Raw genomic sequence first — 21,892 nt, 5'->3', positions numbered from 1 at the left:
CCCCTAACCCTAACCCCTAGCCTAGCTAACATAAGCCAGCTAGCTAACGTTGGCGTTGGCCACTTAGCCACCTAGCTAAAGTTTGCTAATAACAAAATGGAATTAAAATATCATACATTTCATACATTTGTAACATATTGTATGTTTTGTGAATTCGAATTACAATTTGCAACATATTGTACAAATGGCAATTCCTAACATATCATACAAATTATAATTCGTAACATATCATACAAAATGGACAATTGACATTCACAAATGAATACATACCATACGAAACGTAACATACGGTATCATACTAAATTGTGTGGCTCGGATTTCCATACAAAATAATACAAAATGCTCTGAGACCAGGTTGCGCTATGTTCTATCCAACCATGCCACAGATGTCTTTTGGCTTCATTCAGACTGGAAGGACATGGTACAGAAACAGCCTGTGGAGGTGTTGTGATGTGTTGTGTTGTGTTGTGTGCATCTCTACCCTAATCTCTCCCAAAGCTCTGTGTCCAATGGCTGTTTTCTGTTCTGGTCTCTGTTCTATTCTCCCTGCTGTACCCACAGTCTCTCTGTACACCTACAGATGTAGGATCTTTATTTGATCACACTTTTGTTGCTGAGATAATATCCTGTACAGCAGGAAATGCAAACATGTAGTGTATTCTAGGTTTAGATGACAGACTTGATATACCCTAATAAAAAAGTTATCAACCCCTACACAAAAATATATTATAATCCATATAATAATTCACATTTCCTGTTGCTGCAGGATTATTTTTCCTGCTGTAGTTAACTGGCTCAAATTAAGATCCTACATCTGTAACCAAGGATTATTCCTTTAGTTATAGAGGCAGCAGCAGTGGTGCCATAGCAGCAGAACACTTAACCATGCACAACAGGGATGAGGAAACGGCTCCACCAGAATGTGCCTTTACAGAACATTGATGTGATGGAAAGGAGTCATGGGGAGAATGAATGTTTGAGTACGGAGAGACTCTGTGTGTGACAGGGTTCTTTCTGGAATATTCCATTTCTGGAATGTTGTTAATGAGTTTTTGAGTATAATAATTCATTTGGAGCATCAGAGGTAGGGAGGCTGGGGGAATGGTGGACTGACTGAATGACCGGACCAGGGTTTTATTTCCACTGAGGACATGTGTGTGTGTGTGTGTGTGTGTGTGTATGTGTGTGTGTGTGTGAGTGTGTGTGTGTGTGAGTGTGTGTGTGTCTGTCTAGGCCACCAGGAACAGCCATTTGCTGCTGCAATTCATATGACAGGAGACTCATAAACACCACACACACACACACACACACACACACACACACACACACACACACACACACACACACACACACACACACACACACACACACACACACACTCTTTCCTCTTCCTCCTTCTTTCTACACCACCATGTCAGAGGAAGCCAGAGAGACAATACCAATGCAGCCATACAGTAACAATGTACTACTGCTGATGAGAACAGTAAGTCACTAGATTAAAAAAAGTAGTAATTTAGTAGACACTCTTATTCAGAGCGACTTACAGTTAGTGCATTCCTCTTAAGATAGAGAGGTGGGACAACCACATATCACAGTCAAAGTACGTGTTTGCTCAAAGTAGCTGTCAGTAAAGTCAACGGTAGTAAGGGGAAAAGAGTCAGGTGCGAGTGTTAGTTCACAAACCCCTTGAAAAAAAAAATGTATGTCATTTAAAAAAATATCTAAACCGTCCCCACACTCTAGCTTCATGGCAGAGGATGACATGGGGCTAGATGGTAAACATCACGAGTCAGAACCACAGAGTATCCCTATGATCCACTGCTATTGTAATGCAAGAAGAAGAGGAGTAACGTTCCCGTGTCCGGACTGAGGGACAGACAGACCAATGTACAGATGGATGGTGGATGATGGATGCCGTTGGCTCCCCTTCAGTGATACAGCCAAGCTGCCAGCCAGAACACAGAAGGAAAAGCACATCTTTGGTAGCATAGAACTCCACCTGTACTTTGTCCTCTTTCTCCCGTTCTCTTCGGGCGGGGAGCTCTGGAGCAGAGTCAAGCTTAGTCACCCACTGTTTGGACAGCAATTATGTTTGAGACGGGCAGAGTGTTTGGAAAAAGAAGGCGGAAGAGGAGGGTTTGCTCTTTGCGTCTGGCAACCAATGCCTTGAGCTTCTTTTCTGAGGGGAAATGAACGATACAGAGTATACACAGAGGGACGTTGTCCTGTTAAGGTGGTCAGGGTGTGGACTTGACTCTTCAACCTGCTAACCCCTCTCTGGTGTATGTGTGTGTCACTGAGGTCAACACACACACACTCCTCTCCCACACACACACACACACACACGTCTCTGCCCGCTTGACCCCAGGGCTCCAGTGTTAGCAGTGGGGCTGGGGTGGATGGAAGTGTTGACTCTCAGTGGGGCTGGGGTGGATGGAACAGTGTTGACTCTCAGTGGGGCTGGGGTGGATGGAACAGTGTTGACTCTCAGTGGGGCTGGGGTGGATGGAACAGTGTTGACTCTCAGTGGGGCTGGGGTGGATGGAACAGTGTTGACTCTCAGTGGGGCTGGGGTGGATGGAACAGTGTTGACTCTCAGTGGGGCTGGGGTGGATGGAACAGTGTTGACTCTCAGTGGGGCTGGGGTGGATGGAACAGTGTTGACTCTCAGTGGGGCTGGGGTGGATGGAACAGTGTTGACTCTCAGTGGGGCTGGGGTGGATGGAACAGTGTTGACTCTCAGTGGGGCTGGGGTGGATGGAACAGTGTTGACTCTCAGTGGGGCTGGGGTGGATGGAACAGTGTTGACTCTCAGTGGGGCTGGGGTGGATGGAACAGTGTTGACTCTCAGTGGGGCTGGGGCGGATGGAACAGTGTTGACTCTCAGTGGGGCTGGGGTGGATGGAACAGTGTTGACTCTCAGTGGGGCTGGGGTGGATGGAACAGTGTTGACTCTCAGTGGGGCTGGGGTGGATGTAACAGTGTTGACTCTCAGTGGGGCTGGGGTGGATGGAACAGTGTTGACTCTCAGTGGGGCTGGGGCGGATGGAACAGTGTTGAATCTCAGTGGGGCTGGGGTGGATGGAACAGTGTTGACTCTCAGTGGGGCTGGGGTGGATGGAACAGTGTTGACTCTCAGTGGGGCTGGGTGGATGTAACAGTGTTGACTCTCAGTGGGGCTGGGTGGATGTAACAGTGTTGACTCTCAGTGGGGCTGGGGTGGATGTAACAGTGTTGACTCCCAGTGGGGCTGGGGTGGATGGAACAGTGTTGACTCTCAGTGGGGCTGGGGTGGATGGAACAGTGTTGACTCTCAGTGGGGCTGGGGTGGATGGAACAGTGTTGACTCTCAGTGGGGCTGGGGTGGATGGAACAGTGTTGACTCTCAGTGGGGCTGGGGTGGATGTAACAGTGTTGACTCTCAGTGGGGCTGGGGTGGATGGAACAGTGTTGACTCTCAGTGGGGCTGGGGTGGATGGAACAGTGTTGACTCTCAGTGGGGCTGGGGTGGATGGAACAGTGTTGACTCTCAGTGGGGCTGGGGTGGATGGAACAGTGTTGACTCTCAGTGGGGCTGGGGTGGAGGGAACAGTGTTGACTCTCAGTGGGGCTGGGGTGGATGTAACAGTGTTGACTCTCAGTGGGGCTGGGGTGGATGTAACAGTGTTGACTCTCAGTGGGGCTGGGGTGGATGGAACAGTGTTGTCTCTCAGTGGGGCTGGGGTGGATGGAACAGTGTTGTCTCTCAGTGGGGCTGGGGTGGATGGAACAGTGTTGTCTCTCAGTGGGGCTGGGGTGGATGGAACAGTGTTGACTCTCAGTGGGGCTGGGGTGGATGGAACAGTGTTGACTCTCAGTGGGCCTGGGGTGGATGGAACAGTGTTGACTCTCAGTGGGGCTGGGGTGGATGGAACAGTGTTGACTCTCAGTGGGGCTGGGGTGGATGGAACAGTGTTGACTCTCAGTGATGTAAGCTCCGATGAGACGGTCAGATTAACAGAATAAGGTAAACACAGCTCCGTGCCAAGACGAGACGCAGTGTATACAGATTAATATAACAATGCACTACGCTAGCGCCCCCATAATCCATTTGCACAACTCTTTTTAATGTGTTTGGGAAAATGTATCCGCATTCGTTTGAAAAGCCTACCTCAACGTGGAAACTTGTACCTAGGTGGTCCATTCCGAACCACAGCAGTTGTTTACCTAGCACTGCTGAGAATCACAGACAGACAGACAGACGGAGGGAGGGAGGGAGGGAGGAGACAGACAGACAGACAGACAGACAGACAGACAGACAGACAGACAGACAGACAGACAGACAGACAGACAGACAGACAGACAGACAGACAGACAGACAGACAGACAGACAGACAGACAGACAGACAGTGTGAGCTGACACTTTTGTATTAATTCAAATGTACTGCCCCACTGCAGCAAAAAGGGTACGCATCGCACCACTCCCCGCCCCCCTTCTAGCCCTCTCTCCTCCTCCATCTCTCTCCTCCCATCCTCTACCTTTCTCCTTCCTACCTACCTGTCTCCCTGGGCCGATCCTCCCTGCCTGCAACCCCGTTCTGTGTTTACATGACAGATTGCTCCCCAGTGGGAACCTTAATTGCATCATTTCATGGATGCGAGTCAGTGCGGTGGCCTAGAAAAGGTAAACAGGGATCTAGATCCAGGGCCAGAGAGGGAGGGAGGGAGGGAGAGGGAGAGAGAGAGGCCTTTTTTTCAGTTTAGATGCCAATAAACCAAGACTTCTCAGGCTAAGAGAGCGAGAGAGATATAGGCTCTCAAACACGACACATGGCGGGCAGTGATTTGGTTCTGCCTTGTTTGTTTTGATATGTGATAAGGGTTTGGGATGAATGTTTAGGGGGGGGGGATAAAAGAAAGGTGCATATTTGTAGGAAAGCATGTCTTCATCAGTCAGTGGCTCGGTCCGGGGAATATGAGAGTTCAGCTGCCTGGGTCGGTCACGCATTACACCAGTAGTACTCCCTGAGTCAGCCATGTAAACACATGAAGTAATAGAATACACTACGCACTTAGGGGTGTGACAAAACCAGATACACAATCAGGGGATTGACACACACGGAAACCACCATCGATGTTTATACAGGCCAAATCCAGCTCTCTGTGGGCCATGTTGTTTTAAATCAGCCAATAGAGCAATAGGAATACTGGAAACATGAGAGCAATGTAGATAATGTCCGTAAATCCACCCAACTTGATAAATCATCTTTCTCATGCGGTTATGTTATGACCTCTCCATAGCATGACATAAACGCTTCATTACATATGACACAAGCACTGATTAAATGTATGTTTTTATGTCACGTACACCAGATAGGTGCAGTAAAATGTGTTGTTTTAGTACTGAGAGCCTACAGCATATCTGCCACGGTGTACCCTTCAGTCGCCAGTTGTTGCGGTATTGTAAAATGGAACTGTATATACGATTAGATTACTATGGAAACCGTGATTCATCCTGAAGGAGTCTGTTTAGATGTCACGTCAGGCTGGAGCCGATGCCATAATGACCATTTGTATGCGGTACCCTCCCTGCCAAGATATTGTCATTGACAGACCTTTGTGGCCTCAGCCGTTATGTCCATGGCTAGACTGTATTACTAGCCATCTGATGCAGCGCTGCAGTACTACTATGTGATATATGGAGAAACATCAGTAGTCATCTGAACTCACACCCCTTTTCCCATGTACAGTGCACTCCAAAAATATTGGGACGGTGACACATCTGTTGTTGTTTTGACTCTGTACCCCAGCACTTTGGATTTGAAATGATACAATGACTGAGGTCAAAGTGCAGACTGCCAGCTTTAAATCATTTTTATTTGACCTTTATTTTTCTAGGCAAGTCAGTTAAGAACAAATTCTTATTTTCAATGACGGCCTAAGAACAGTGGGTTAACTGCCTGTTCAGGGGCAGAACGACAGATTTGTACCTTGTCAGCTCAGGGGTTTGAACTTGCACCCTTCCGGTTCCTAGTCCAACGCTCTAACCACTAGGCTACCCTGCCGCCCCAGGCGATAATGTATTGTGTCATTTTGAAGTCCTTTGTATTGTAAATAAGAATATACTATGTTTGTAAACACTTCTACATGAATGTGGATGCTACTATGATTACTGACCATCCTGAATGAATTGTGAATAATATTGAATGAGGTTACAGACGCACAAATAGCACATTCTATTCTTATTTACAATGAAAGTGACTCCATGCTAAAATCTCTGAAGTTGGAGACTTTTATCTCCCTTTAAACATCTGCTGTCTGAGCAGCTAACCGATCGCTGCAGCTGTACATAGTCCATCGGTATGTAGCCCACCCAATTCACCTACCTCATCCCCATACTGTTTTTATTTTATTTACTTTTCTGCTCTTTTGCACACCTCTTTTGCCTACCTCCTCATGCCTCTTGCACACAATGTATATAGATTCTTCTTTTTTTCTACTGTTATTGACTTGTTTATTGTTTACTCCATGTGTAACTCTGTGTTGTTGTCTGTTCACACTGCTATGCTTTATCTTGGCCAGGTCGCAGTTGCAAATGAGAACTAGTTCTCAACTAGCCTACCTGGTTAAATAAAGGTGCATTTTTTAAATTTTTATAATAATAATCTCAAAAATGATTTACCATTAAATTCTATTGGGCACAAAATAATCCGAAACACAACCAAAACAAACAGCAAATACATCCAACAAACGTGTAGAGTCACAAGCTTGATGTAGTGATTGTGTGCTATGAATATGGGAACAAATACTTAACTTTCTACTACTTTAGTACACGTACGTGTGAATTTGTCCCAATACTTTTGGTCCCCTAAAATAGGGGGACGATATAAAGTGCTGTACTTTCTAAACGTTTCACCCGATATGGATGAAATTCCCCTCAAATTAAAGCTGACAGTCTGCACTTGAACCTCACAGTCGTTGTATTACTTCAAATCCAAAGTGCTGTGCTGGAGTACAGAGCAAAAACAACAACAAAATGTGTCACTGTCCAAATACATTTGGAGCTCACTGTAGTGCACTATTTAGGCCAGGACCTTATGAGGTAGCCCTGTGTGGTTTGGACAAGAGTAGTGCACTATTTAGGATAAATATACCATTTCAGTCCCCTATACTACCAATACGATAATGACAGGCTGTAGTGCGATTTCTGAAAAAGCAACATTTTGAAACCAAAGATTTACATTTGTTCTGAGAAGTATTGCAGTTCTAGAAAAGTTATACTCACTGAAATAAAATGTTTCTGGGGAAAAGGATGAAATGTATTCTTTCCCGTTCAAATCACAGAGTCAAATGTTTTGTCATTCTTTCTCTGTCTGTCTCCCTCCCTCTGTCTGTCTGTCTGTCTCCCTCTGTCTGTCTCCCTCTGTCTGTCTCCCTCCCTCTGTCTGTCTGTCTGTCTCCCTCTGTCTGTCTCCCTCTGTCTGTCTGTCTGTCTGTCTGTCTGTCTGTCTGTCTGTCTGTCTCCCTCTGTCTGTCTCCCTCTGTCTGTCTCCCTCTGTCTGTCTGTCTGTCTGTCTCCCTCTGTCTGTCTGTCTGTCTGTCTGTCTGTCTGTCTGTCTGTCTGTCTGTCTGTCTGTCTGTCTCTCTGTCTGTCTGTCTGTCTGTCTGTCTGTCTGTCTGTCTGTCTGTCTGTCTGTCTGTCTGTCTGTCTGTCTGTCTGTCTGTCTGTCTGTCTGTCTGTCTGTCTGTCTGTCTGTCTGTCTGTCTGTCTGTCTGTCTGTCTGTCTGTCTCCCTCCCTCCGTCTGTCTGTCTGTCTGTCTGTCTGTCTGTCTGTCTGTCTGTCTGTCTGTCTGTCTGTCTGTCTGTCTGTCTGTCTGTCTGTCTGTCTGTCTGTCTGTCTGTCCGTCCCTCCCCCTCCGTCCGTCCGTCTGTCTGTCTGTCTGTCTGTCTGTCTGTCTGTCTGTCTGTCTGTCGTCTGTCTGTCTGTCTGTCTGTCTGTCTCCCTCTGTCCGTCTCCCTCCCTCTGTCTGTCTGTCTGTCTCCCTCTGTCTGTCTCCCTCCCTCTGTCTGTCTGTCTGTCTCCCTCTGTCTGTCTCTCTCCCTCTGTCTGTCTGTCTGTCTCCCTCTGTCTGTCTGTCTCCCTCTGTCTGTCTGTCTGTCTCTCCTGTCTGTCTGTCTGTCTGTCTGTCTCCTCTGTCTGTCTGTCTGTCTCCCTCTGTCTGTCTGTCTGTCTGTCTGTCTGTCTGTCTGTCTGTCTGTCTGTCTGTCTGTCTGTCTGTCTGTCTGTCTGTCTGTCTGTCTGTCTGTCTGTCTGTCTGTCTGTCTGTCTGTCTGTCTGTCTGTCTGTCTCCGTCTGTCTGTCTGTCTGTCTGTCTGTCTGTCTGTCTGTCTGTCTCTGTCTGTCTCCCTCCCTCCCTCCCTCCCTCCCCTCCCCCTCCCTCCCTCCCTCCCTCCCTCCCCCTCCCTCCCTCCCTCCGTCTGTCTGTCTGTCTGTCTGTCTGTCTGTCTGTCTGTCTGTCTGTCTGTCTGTCTGTCTGTCTGTCCGTCTCCCCTCCCTCTGTCTGTCTGTCTGTCTCCCTCTGTCTGTCTCCTCCCTCTGTCTGTCTGTCTGTCTGTCTCCTCTGTCTGTCTCCCTCCCTCTGTCTGTCTGTCTGTCTCCCTCTGTCTGTCTCCCTCCCTCTGTCTGTCTGTCTGTCTGTCTCCCTCTGTCTGTCTCCCTCCCTCTGTCTGTCTGTCTGTCTGTCTGTCTCCCTCTGTCTGTCTCCCTCCCTCTGTCTGTCTGTCTGTCTCCCTCTGTCTGTCTCCCTCCCTCTGTCTGTCTGTCTGTCTCCCTCTGTCTGTCTCCCTCCCTCTGTCTGTCTGTCTGTCTCCCTCTGTCTGTCTGTCCTCCCATAGTATTTGGTTGGACTACCTCTTCAGCTCATGTATACAGTATTATAACATGCACTTCTAGCCATCTTGGTCCTACAAATATTTAGCATACAGACTCCTCATGTTTATTCAAAGTGCTGGGTTACACTGTTTATGACAGATATGCCGGCCAGGGCCCTATGGGAGGGGGAAAAGAAAACTATTCCAAATGAAAAGTCATGATTCATGCCACAGATAGTGTATAAACTAAAATATACGCTGCCTGCTAGCTGCTTGGACCTTGGAGCACAATTGCCCAGTTCCACTTTACGCAATTTTGATTGGCTCTAAACAGTGCACAGACAACTTAGTATTGCATTACTCTGAATACGGAGGGAGCTGCCTGAGAGGCCTGTGTGGTGAGGTGGGTGGTCCACCTCCACTATCGTTACAACCAGGGAGCTTGATTGATATTTCCACAAGGAAATTAATAATGCCATCAGTGATGGCTGTTGCTTCAGTGTGTATGTGTGTATGTGTGCATGTGTATGTGTTTGTGTTTGTGTGTATGTGTTTGTGTGTATGTGTATGTGTTTGTGTTTGTGTGTATGTGTTTGTGTGTATGTGTTTGTGTGTTTTTGTGTGTATGTGTTTGTGTGTATGTGTTTGTGTGTATGTATTTGTGTATATGTATTTGTGAGTGTGTGTGTGTGTGTGTGTGTGTGTGGGGAGAGGTGAAATTAAGAGTTTAGGTCTGAGCTTCATGCTCAATGCATTTAGTCTGTGAAATGTTATTAAGGTGCTTTAATGACATGTATGCTTTAAACCTACACACTTATTAAACAAGCTGCTATAGAACCAAAAAGGGTTCTCCGGCTGTCCCCATAGGAGAACCCTTTGAAGAATCCCTTTTAGTTCCAGGTAGAACCCTTTTGGGTTCCATGTAGAACCCTTTCTACAGAGGGTTCTACATTGAACCTAAAAGAGTTCTATCTGGAACCAAAAAGGGTTCTACCTGGATCCAAAAGGGGTTCTTCAAAGGGTTCTCCTATGTAGTCCTGTAGTTCTATAACTACAGGATCATTTGTAACATTATCAACATTCTCATCATAAAAACTCTTTCTTTGAAAAGGAAATCCTGGGAAAGTAGTACTGACCTCCATAGCCATTGTATGCAAGTCTTCCAATGACATTCACTAAATATCTTCTAGTGCTCTTGTCTATCAAGTCCATATCAGGGACATATGTCTCTCTCTCTAATCTCATTTATACCTGGAGCTAACAGGCGTTCTGTGTCCTAATCTTGTCCACATTTTTTAAATTGTGAGTCTTATCGGTCTGCTGTGTCCGTATTGTGACCATATTTTCCTGGTCCTTCCCTGTATGCAAATGATTTGACAGATATTATTTCGAACAAATATGTATTTATTTATTTTAATTCACATATTAATGACAGTCAATGGTGCCACCTGTCAATGATTTTAGAGGGAGGGATAATAGCCAGTTTCCCTGTCCAGATCCAGCTATGCAACGCGTGCTTGACTTCCTCCGGAGGTGGGCTGGAAGATCTGATCACGTGTCTTGATAGTTTACACCTGTCTAAAAATGTGGGCTCAATCAAGCGGCACCGATGCACCAAGTCTGGAACCAACAGGAACCTGAACAGCTTCTATCCCCAAGCCATAAGACTGCTAAATAGTTAAATAGTAATCAATAGCTACCTGGACTATCTGCATTGACCCTTTTTGTACCAACTATTTTGACTCACATATGCTGCTGTTACTGTTTACTGTCTATCCTGTTGCCTAGTAACTTCCCTACCTACATTATATGTACATATCTACCCCAATTACCTCATACCCCTGCATATTGACTCGGTATTGGTGCCCCGTGTACAAGAACACATGGATCTTTCCATGACATAGACTGACCAGGTGAATCAAATCAAATCAAATTGTATTTGTCCCATGCTTACTTACCGGTGAAAGCTATGATCCCTTATTGATGTCACTTGTTAAATCCACTTTAATCCATGTAGATGAAGGGGAGGAGACAGTTTATAGAAGACCCGGAAGTAAAAGCCCCGGAAGTAAGCTCTTAGTCAACCCCTGTTGTTCACAAAGCATGTGACAAATACAATTTGATTTGATTTAAACGGGGCTTCTCTCTCTTTCTCCCTCCCTCTCTGAACAGTAGCTTTGCTTAACAGACTTTTCAATTCAAGTCAACTTTAGGGAACACTTTGGCCGATGATCCACATTGGCCCTTGGGCTGGCTTTCCCCAAACATTTTCTCAACATCCCTCTGCACACTTCACCTAGCTAGAGAAAGAACCTTCTGTGACGGTGGAAATGTGGTGAGTCAAATCAAATTTCATTTGCCACATGCTTCGTAAACAACAGGTGTAGAATAATAGTGAAATGCTCAGTGACGTACATGAAATGAAGCACTTCCCAGCACTGGGCCACAACAGACAGACAGACAGGCAGACAGACAGACAGGCAGACAGACAGGCAAACAGACAGACAGACAGACAGACAGACAGGCAGGCAGGCAGACAGGCAGGCAAACAGACAGGCAAACAGACAGACAGACAGACAGACAGACAGACAGACAGACAGACAGACAGACAGACAGACAGACAGACAGACAGACAGACAGAGGGGGCAACCTATGTCAATGATAGTGTTCTTTTACTAAGCAAACATCACTTGCTTATACTGTTAATACTAATAGTGGAAGGATGTTATGCTATTGATTTACACTCATAGAACAGTAAAAGACTGTCCGGATCGACATGTCAATCTCAGAAATCTAAGGCCAAATACACTAGCTCCTGTAGACAACCTCTGCGTGCTCAGATCTAACATTACGGGGATACATTTAAGGTGAGGTCACTGTTCCACACCCTGGCAGAAGGCCTCAATCTGTCTCCATTTGTAATCATCCTGCAACAACCTATCATTTCCTTTCCTGCTGAATCAAGGATTGTTAGTCACATAGAAATAGAATGAATAGATTCTATGATTATTTTCTACGGGTTGTTATTCAAGAATGAAAATTCTGCTCTATGCTACATCATCATCCTAAACATCATCATCAAACAGGCACTGTGACGAGGTTTTCAGACATGCTATAAACTTTAATAGACATATAGATATTTCTGAAAAGAAACAAAGATAGCCCTAGGTTTTATTTACAACACATGATCAAAATCAAAATCCTCACATACAGCGGCAAAAACAATTGTAGAGAACTTAAATAACTTTGTTTGCGTAACTACTTAAATAATGAAAACGGTTACTCTATTTTATTCACACCACGCCGTCTCAGCAGCTAAAATGCAAGTTTCACATTAAGTGCTAAAATTATAGTATCGACTTTACAGCATGAGTTCCATATGACGCATTATAGACCAGAGAGAACACTGGCGAGACAGAGGATCAACAACTGCTGTCGTTGAAGATACAGAGAGAGAGAGAGAGAGAGTGAGAGGAATTGGAAAACCCTGAACACTTCTAACCATGCTTAGAACGAGAACTCAAAACAATATATGATCATAGAAATAAAGACATTCCAATTGTGTGGGGGGGCAGGCACTTAAAAAAAGACAACATTGGCACAAGATGTAAGAGGTTGCTTTGATCTTTGCTGAACTACTGTCAGGAGACTCAAGATTAATACGGTATCAAGGAATTTGCAATGGCACTAAATCAAATGAACCAATCCTGATCAACCTGTAGATTAGTGGCGTTACGTGATGTGTTTTATACAGTCTTCAGATGAACGACAACACATCGATGGGCTCCAACATAATTAGAGTATTTTTTAAATTGTCGTTTGGCTCGCCGAAGATGGTTTAGATCCCTGTCTTTGAGATGAGCAACGTCTTCTTTATGCTGTTAATTTGTTAAGGGATCACAGTTCACCACAAAGTGTCTGGGTTCATACTTGACACATTTTATCATTCCATCTGTCTTATCTGAACGTCTCACAGTATGTAGAGTAGAGCGTCTGGTGTGAAACCACCTTTCATCTGATCTACCTGGAGGAACTCTTCTCATCCGACTGGGAACAGGCTCCAATAAGTTGGTGGCCTAAAACAAAGACCAAACACCGACCGTTATGCTGCAGTTCAACGCCACAGACAGAGGCGTACTACGGGAAGGAAACACAGAGAGAGCCTTGTGTTGTGTCTCAGTGGTGGGTTCCAAACTGTCCCATTCAGGTGTAGACACGCGTGGCCTTTAACACACGGTGCTGATCTGTACTGCACGTGTCGCTGTGTGTTTTCATTCAGTGGAAAAACACTGCATACATTTTGTGTTTGTCTGTTAGCAAAAATAAGACAAAAAAAACAAACAAAACATGATTTTTTAAGCTTAATGCAAAACCACTTTCTACAAACACCGTCGTCTCCCTTACATTATCACAGTTAAAAAAATAAACCCTCCTCTATCGAAACAATAGTAACGCTATATTATTTAGCAAGGCTAAGTAGTACTTAGTTCAGCTCTTTATGTATGAAATATACATCAGCTTCTGTCCCTGTAGAACGACCACTGAAGTTGTGTAGCGAGTGTGTGTGTGTGTGTGTTCAGTGTGAGAGATTAAGAGTGAGATTTGACCTGCTGCGTGCCACTGAGTTAGTGTGTGTGTGTGTGTGTGTGTGTGTGTGTGTGTGTGTGTTCAGTGTGAGAGATTAAGAGTGAGATTTGACCTGCTGCGTGCCACTGTGTTAGTGTGTGTGTGTGTGTTCAGTGTGAGAGATTAAGAGTGAGATTTGACCTGCTGCATGCCACTGTGTTAGTGTGTGTGTGTGTGTGTGTGTGTGTGTGTGTTCAGTGTGAGAGATTTGACCTGCTGCGTGCCACTGTGTTAGTGTGTGTGTGTGTGTTCAGTGTGAGAGATTTGACCACGTGCCACTGTGTTAGTGTGTGTGTGTTCAGTGTGAGAGATTTGAGCTGCTGCGTGCCACTGTGTTAGTGTGTGACAACGTCACTGCTGTATGACACCGTACTATAGTCCCAACATAATCGCCTGCCCTTGATTGTGAAACACAAAAACATTACATTACAGTGCGTGGAGTTGATGACTCCATTTCAAATGTATCAAACTGGCGTTGACATTGGGAGTGCAAAGCTATGAGCTCTATCCTAACAATGTCATAGACTCTGTCCCTAATGGCACCCTTGTTCCGTATGTAGCTCACTATTTTTGACGTGGGCCCATAGGGCTCTGGTCAAAAGTAGTGCACTCTACGAGGAATAGGGTGCCATTTGGGACACAGACATATAAAATCTATCGATACCTGTTGAGTCCAAAGACACTCATTCTTCAGCAATGGATCCATTCTGTACATTGGCAGCATGTCAAGTGAGCGATGAACAACAAATCTATACCGCTGTATCATGAAGTATCAAAACGTAGCTTTTTCTATGAAGACAAAACATCACCCGGAGAAAACAGTGGGTCAAAATAACAATAATCATTATTATTACTGTGACATTGGTCTATTGGTCGTTCATATTAGTGCCTTTAGACAAGATAGAACAGGACTCTGTATGGGGCTCTATACACGGCACAGTAAGATTATCAGAAACTCTTCAGTCAGTGTCAGTATTATTGCATTGCTGATGCTGAAGAGATTGGCATGTTCATTTAAAGGCTGTATATAGACTGTGTTGTGTTGGTGAAGGCAGACCCAAAGCTAACCCCCAGTATTGGGCTGTCCACTCTCCAGTCCTGGGGGATAACTTAAGTCACCACGCCTCCGCCCGCCTCGCCGTGTTTCAGCTCAGCCGACTCCCCTTCGCTCTCTGTAAGGCTTCAGTCAAAATGGCCGCTGTTTTTTTGTTGTTGTGTGGAGAGAACGCGAGGGGGTCTCCCTCTGTTCTCAGCAGGGGTGCAGTGCTAATATCAAGTCATCTGCATGGGGGTTCCAGAGTGGGAGAGAGAGGAGAAGAACTTTCTCCTGGTGAAGAAGAGTATAAAAAGCTTATGTAGGCACGGTGGAGGTCCAACCATTAGACCATAGACGACGATTGCCATGCATTCAACCATCACGTTGCTGTGTCTGTCTGTGTGATGGTCTCTGGAGGGATGCTTGGCCCGGATGCCTGGTGTACGTAGCCTCCCTGAGCTTATGGGCAGGAAGATGACCAGAGTCTGGGTGTTGACGGGGACAGGGTACGTTCAGACAGGGGGGTGTGTCTCAGGGGTGAATCAGGGAGGAGGGAGGCTCTGCTTGGGCTTCTCCGGTGGTTGAGTGAGGGGGCCCGGGGGGTTCTGTGGGAGTGGACCCCCTCCCCATGCCCCTATACCATGTAGCTAGTGAGGTTCAGCAGGTACGAGGTCATGTCAATGATGTGGTCCAGGATGCCGTCCTTCTCCTGGTCGCTAGGCATGCCCCGCTCGCCCTTCTCACACTGGGCGCCCGAGTAGCCGCTCTTACACAGGCAGCTGTGGGGCTCAACACACACGCCTCCGTTACGACAGGCAGGCTCGCATTTAGCTGTGAGAGAGAGAGAGAGAGAGAGAGAGAGAGAGAGAGAGGATATCTTGACAAGCAATAACAAAACATTCATAAACACTTTATGTGGTTCCACTATGGGTCCAATGTAGTCCATTTGATAAATATCAACATTACTCAAGAATTCTTCACATTATTGTGTAACTCTTGTTATACAGTAGGTCTCAGGTACTCTGCAGAGGGTTATTATGTAATGTTCTACTAATATTCTAGGTTATGGTTGGACACTTCAGACAGCACTTTTCTCTGACTCACCCACTCTGCAGAAGGGTCCCTCCCAGCCGGTGCTGCAGCAACACTTCCCGGTGGGGGTGCAGTGTCCGTTCTTACACTGCCGTGAGCAGGCCGTTCCCAGCAGCTCCGGGGCCTCCACCTGTCTCTGACACTCCTTAGGGACCGCGGGCCTGCAGGGGCCACACAGGGAGGGCAACGGTCACACACTCTAAAGGCTCATGCACACTCTTCTGAGGCATTACATACGGATATGTGGCCTTTCTTTCACACACCATATTCTCACACACACACACACACACACACACACACACACACACACACACACACACACACACACACACACACTAGAGGCAGCAGCAGTGGTGCCATAGCAGCAGAACACTTAACCATGCACAACAGGGATGAGGAAACGGCTCCACCAGAATGTGCCTTTACAGAACATTGATGTGACGGAAAGGAGTCATGGGGAGAATGAATGTTTGAGTACGGAGAGACTCTGTGTGTGACAGGGTTCTTTCTGGAATATTCCATTTCTGGAATGTTGTTAATGAGTTTTTGAGTATAATAATTCATTTGGAGCATCAGAGGTTGGGAGGCTGGGGGAATGGTGGACTGACTGAATGACTGGACCAGGGTTTTATTTCCACTGAGGACATCTGTGTGTGTATGTGTGTGTGTGTGTGTGTGTGTGTGTGTGTGTGTGTGTCTAGGCCACCGGGAACAGGCCACCGGGAACAGGCCACCGGGAACAGGCATTCGCTGCTGCAATTCAGCATGACAGGAGACTCATAAACACCCCACACACACACAGATGTAGCACACACCCGCAAACATATCCAACCACACTGCCAACAGGCAGCATACTAAACAGACATATTGTGATCATCTCATAACAAGACAAACATTGAACACACGCACTGGCCCAAAGGAGGCTTACAGTATGATCATTTCATATCACGCTCCAGACCGGGCTCGAAAACCTGGAAATAATATAGCAGCGTTCTACGTGAAGGAATTCAAATGTGAATTGCCTGTTAGCTTGTGTGTGTTCCTGTGTGTGTGGATGGGGCCAAACAGCATCGACGAATGAGGCAAGACAAGCCTCAGCCAGGCAGTGTATTGACATATTCATCAGGCACTCACACAAACATACACACACACACACGCACACACACACACACACACACACACACACACACACACACACACACACACACACACACACACACACACACACACACACACACACACACACACACACACACACACACACACACACACACACACACACACACACACACACACACACACACACACACACACACACACACACACACACACACACACACTGGTAGTGGTATGGAAAACAGAAAGCCTGGTGGGAGTGCTGTGGAATGGCCAGTGCACTCTCCCTGCTGGACTCTGCCTGCTGGACTCTCTGGGCGCTGTAGAGACCTAATGCTGTAGATAAATAACGCTGAGAGAATGCTGTAGAGATAATGCTGTAGAGACATCTAATAGAGTAGAGAGTAGAGAGATAATGCTGGGGAGAGCTCTCATGCTGTAGATAGATAATGTTGGGGAGAGCTCTAATGTTGTAGAGAGATAATGCTATAGAGAAATAATGCTATAGAGATCTAATGACCAACGGACAGACAGGAGCCACAACTGAATGTGATATTGGGGTCTGGTTGTGAATGAACTGACTTACTGACTGTGGTTGGTTCGTGCTCAAAGGAGGGGCTCCTGCCCTGTGTTGTGTGTGTGAGTGAGTTAGGGGGTCCTGGTCAGGGTTCTGGGGTATGTGAGTGGGGTGTAGGACACTGTGGCTGGGAGAGTGTTGTTCTGACAGCCACATTGACTGATGGCAGTCCCGGGCAGTACCAGAGCCTAGAGGGGGTCTCTAGGGGGTGGAGGGGGCGATTCCCATGCTCCGCTCCCCTCAGAACCCACCCAACCCTGTGCCTTTTCTCATCCACACTCTGGGCCTTTGTTGTGACAGGCTGCACATAGTTAAAACAGAGAGAAGGAGGGACAGAAAGAGAGAGGGTGGGAGAGTGATGGAGTTGGGAGAAAGAGACCAGGGTGAGAGAGAGAGAAAAGGGGGACAGCTAGTCCCTGGAGGATTGGGGTACAACACTGTTAATAGTGTCAGGCGGGCAGGGGTCAGCCACGGCTATTGCCCCTCATCAGTTTGTATTAGTACCATGGGTGGCCATGGTCCCGGGTGAAAACAACACCTGCCTGAGCGCCACTTGACAAAGGCAGCTGGGTCAACAGGCACTGTGGGAATGTATAAACTCGGCGAGGACACTTGCATAAAACACAGACTGATGAAGACTGATAAATTAAAGGAGGGCAGCTTATTAGTTTGAGTGTCCACGGCGCTGGGCCAGGCTGGTCCCAGTGATTTATATATACACTAGATGACTGATAGGGGGTGCTGTTTTGAAGCCCCCTGAGCCTCCATCTTGGCACTCCCACACGTTGTTTTTTTGGGGGGAGCTTTAGACATTCATTTATTAATGTCTACATTCGTTTTTGCCACATTCATTCTATTACAGACACCTTAATGCATAATCTTAAATTATATTGTGTGAGCTAAACGTTAAAAAATATATATATATATATATATATATAAAAACATTTTCCTTAAAGTATATATAGATTTTTATTACTAATGTTAATGTCCCCGCTACAACAACAAAAATACTTCAATACATGTCATTTTGACCTTAAAACATTTCATTGAAATACTGTAGAATTCCATTAATTCCTATGGAGAACTGCTCCTACTGGGGGGAGTGCCAATATGGCCGACCGGTGGCTTCAAAAACCTCTCAATGGACAATACATATCATCAGTCATCTAGGGTTTGTATACATTATTGGCTGGTTCCCAACACTCTTAGGTTCTAGATAGCTTATTTTTTTCAAAGTGTAGTCCTAGTGGCTGAATGGAGGAGGGAGGCGGGGTGGTTGTGGGGTGGAGGGATGTATGGAGCTCTGCTTGGCTCAGCTGCCCCCCTTGGCTCAGCTGCCCCCCCTTTGTTCCAGAACAGGAGACATCCGCCAGGGACCATATGCTGAGCCTGATCCCTGATCAGCTCCCTCTTACTCACAACACAGCCCTCTTTATAATATCTCACTGCCTCAAAAGTCACCCCAGATCAAATCATACAGCTGATTGATATAGGTGATGCTATTAGTGAGGGATACTCTAACGACTATCAGATTTATTTCACTTAAAGCTTTGATAGTGATGGGTGGCTGGTAGCCTGGGAGTTGGTGGGGAGGGTTTTGGGAAGGAATGTGTTGGGGCTATGTGCTGGGGCTTGCTTGATTGGCATGAGGTGTATGTGAGAAAAAAGCCCTGGAGTGGTGTACATTGTGCCTCCCAACAATGGCTAAATCAAACGGCCCAGTGTGAGTCCTTTGGCTGTTTTGTCATCCGGCTCCATTGTTTGGGGGCTTCTTTGTGGTTTCATCCCTTGTTTTAATTGTGTCAGAAATGTACTGTGTATTGTAGGAGCCAGGGCCATTCAGTGGAGCTGTGGAGCTGTGGAGCAGCTTTGTCAAGGGCAGGACCACAGTAGTGCAGCAGCAAGATTTAGGAGGGACATCTGAATAAAAGAGCTGGCTTTTTTTAGCCAGCATATCGGGAGCTGGGAGCTATCGTACCACACACACTGAACAAGCACACACACACACACGCACACACACCTCCCTGCTCCTTCTCCCCAGTACTTCCTGTAATTTGTGACTTCCATAGTGACTTCATAAAGGAGGTCCCAGAGCCCTATTCTATGTCCACTGGGTCTTCTCAACCTCTTTACTCAACACAATTAAACCAGAGGACTGCACCTGACTCAACTAAACCCTAAATTGTGTGAAAAGTATATTATGACACAGGAGAACCATTTCCTCCCTCTTTGGATAAAAGCCTGTTTAGATGGAAAGACAACTCTTTTTATTACCGTTATCAGCAGGAGTTCTTACTGTTTCAACTGTCTCTCCCCCCATTCAGCTTCCAGACGGAATCGTGAGGACGGGACAGAATTTGGTTTTGAATAAAACGTGGCTCTGTCCCTTCCATTCTTATACGCGATAAACAACCTGGCAGTTACATACTGTACAGCTTTACAATGTGGCCAGTGACATCCTCCCCCATATAACCAACCCACCCAATACCCAGAGGCGGTGTTTGTTTGTGTCTCTCCTCTGTCAAGGAATGAAGCCTCCTCCTCCTCTGCTTCTAAATTGATGTTAGCACCAGAAATAAATAAGTCTCTCTCTCTCCCATGGCGACCTCTGACTGCATGCGGCAGGGCAATTGAGATAAAGACATATTCAATGAAGCATTGCATGTCTCAATCAGACATTATACTGTTCTAATTATAGGAAGAAAAATTAAAAACAGAGCTGAAACCCGTTGAAGCCTTGGGGAAGACGGCATATCGCGTGTGTTTGTGTGTGTGTGTGTGTGTGTGAGTGTGATGCATATGGACTAGGTTTGAATCCCGGGCAAGGCCGCAAGGTATTTTTAAACAGCTCTGTCTCCTTCCACAGTAGAGCAAGTAAACAATGCCACATGATCCTACTCTGCCTCTGTGTTGTATATTTAGAAATTAAATCTCTCTCAGTACAGAATTTCCACGACAGTGTCCACATGGGACAGAGACAACGTATAATGATGTTACTGAGACGCATGGTGGCCTATTTATTATTGGACGGTACCCGACTGACAAACAAATACCTACAAATGAAGTCAGCGCGCTGCCGGGACGTGTGTTTACCCCAAAACATTGCAGGGGGGTTTAGGTGATTTTCCTCTTTCACTCCCCTCCCCAGCCTCCTACCTCCTAAAGCCCCCTCCTCTTCCCCAAACATACATGTAATGAAAACACCATGTGGGTGGATGGTGGATGTTGTGGGACCCCCGGACCACCACAGGCTCGCCTCTCAGAAATACAAGTCTTCTGTAAAGGAGGAGGGTGAGGGGGCGCCAGGTACCCCACAAGGGGTAGAGGGGGACGGGTGGCCCATCAGACGTGATAACGCAGCAAGGTCAGAAACGTTAGCTGCCCCTCCCCCTCTCTATCCTCCCTGTAATGAGATAGTGGTGTGTGTGTGTGTGTGTGTGTAGAAGCCGGACTCCCAGCACCACACAGGCCACTATACAGACTAAACAAGCCCAAAATACGGGTGGAAAGAATTGTTGTTTGGGAAAAATGTGTCCAGCCAAAAAACATAAATAAAACGTTGAGCGGAGCAGCAAGGGGCTCGTAGAAACATCTGTGGCGTAATTAACTGTGACTTGGTTGGTACTGTCATCACCTTAGCAATAATTAACTGTGACTTGGTTGGTACTGTCATCACCTTAGCAATAATTAGCCAGGGATCTGTTTCTATTGTCCCACACAGGCAAGCACACATACACACTCCAATAAAGTGAAATGGACTTAAGGAAACATTATTCTGTCTCCTTCCTGGACTCCCACTGTAAGCCCAGTGAAATGTTTTTAGATGCTCCACATGCCTCCCTGCCAACTTCACTTAAGCTGAAGGACCTAAACATGAGGATCTCTAGTTCTCCATTCCAGGGTGCTGAAAAGGGACTGGATGATTTCTGGGTGGCTGAGGGTGGAAAGGCACAGCTTGAAGAGCGATTGGTTTGAATTAGAAAGTGAGAGGATCTGGTTGTGTTCAATGTAATTTCTCATGATTCAGACTATATATCAGTGACATTCAAGGCCTACACGTCTCAGATGTTGGCTGCGGTGGAGGGGGACTTCATACACCCCATATACGTACCTCCTGGTGTGCTGGGAGAAATGTTTTTCACATGTACTAGGGTTGACGCAAGCATCATTTGTTAAGGATTCATGATTATCGAAAATATTGAATAGAGTAAAACATGTGGTAAAATGATTAACAGGCAACCATCTCCTCTCGTAATATTTATCACCAGAAACTCCAGCACATTATCAGCTGTGTGCGACCTGGATTGTTGGGACGCAGCGGGGCACATTGTTGGGACACAGCATCCCTTAAAACCCAAACCACCAGGTATTCCAGTCACATGTAACAAATCCCTCCCTACGACTATGAGGAAAACATTACCACTCGTCGACAGGTGCCCTCCGTTCTCTCCAGGAGTGTATAAGCAGCCCTGTCAAACGCTACGAAAATACCCAGCGAGCCACGTGTGCTCGCTCTCTCCTCGCTCTCTCTCTCCCCCCTCTCCTCACTATCCTCTCTCTCGTTCGTCTCTCCTATCTTCCCTCTCTCTCTAAC

General features: G+C 46.3%; 1 protein-coding gene across 3 annotated transcripts in view; it reads right to left on the bottom strand.

Moving 5' to 3' along the window:
* Positions 1–12,008: 12,008 nt before the first annotated feature.
* The window catches only part of LOC121841773 (hedgehog-interacting protein-like), a 44,470-nt gene continuing 34,586 nt past the window's right edge, over positions 12,009–21,892 (bottom strand). The window contains exons 10-12 of one of the 3 annotated variants that reach the window (XR_006080751.1): positions 15,618–15,766; positions 13,619–15,344; positions 12,009–13,550 (exon numbers count right to left, since the gene is read on the bottom strand). Coding sequence is in view for 1 of the 3 variants with exons in the window: in XM_042311818.1 (XP_042167752.1) it covers positions 15,148–15,344; positions 15,618–15,766 (346 nt within the window). In the remaining 2 variants the exon portion in view is untranslated. Of the gene's footprint in view, positions 15,345–15,617; positions 15,767–21,892 lie in introns of all 3 variants that reach the window. The other 2 variants (XR_006080750.1, XM_042311818.1) reach the window with 2 other exon arrangements.

The sequence above is a fragment of the Oncorhynchus tshawytscha genome, linkage group LG34, assembly GCF_018296145.1.
Source record: "Oncorhynchus tshawytscha isolate Ot180627B linkage group LG34, Otsh_v2.0, whole genome shotgun sequence".
NCBI classification, from domain to species: Eukaryota; Metazoa; Chordata; class Actinopteri; order Salmoniformes; family Salmonidae; genus Oncorhynchus; species Oncorhynchus tshawytscha.
This window is presented reverse-complemented; position numbering and strand designations above follow the sequence as displayed.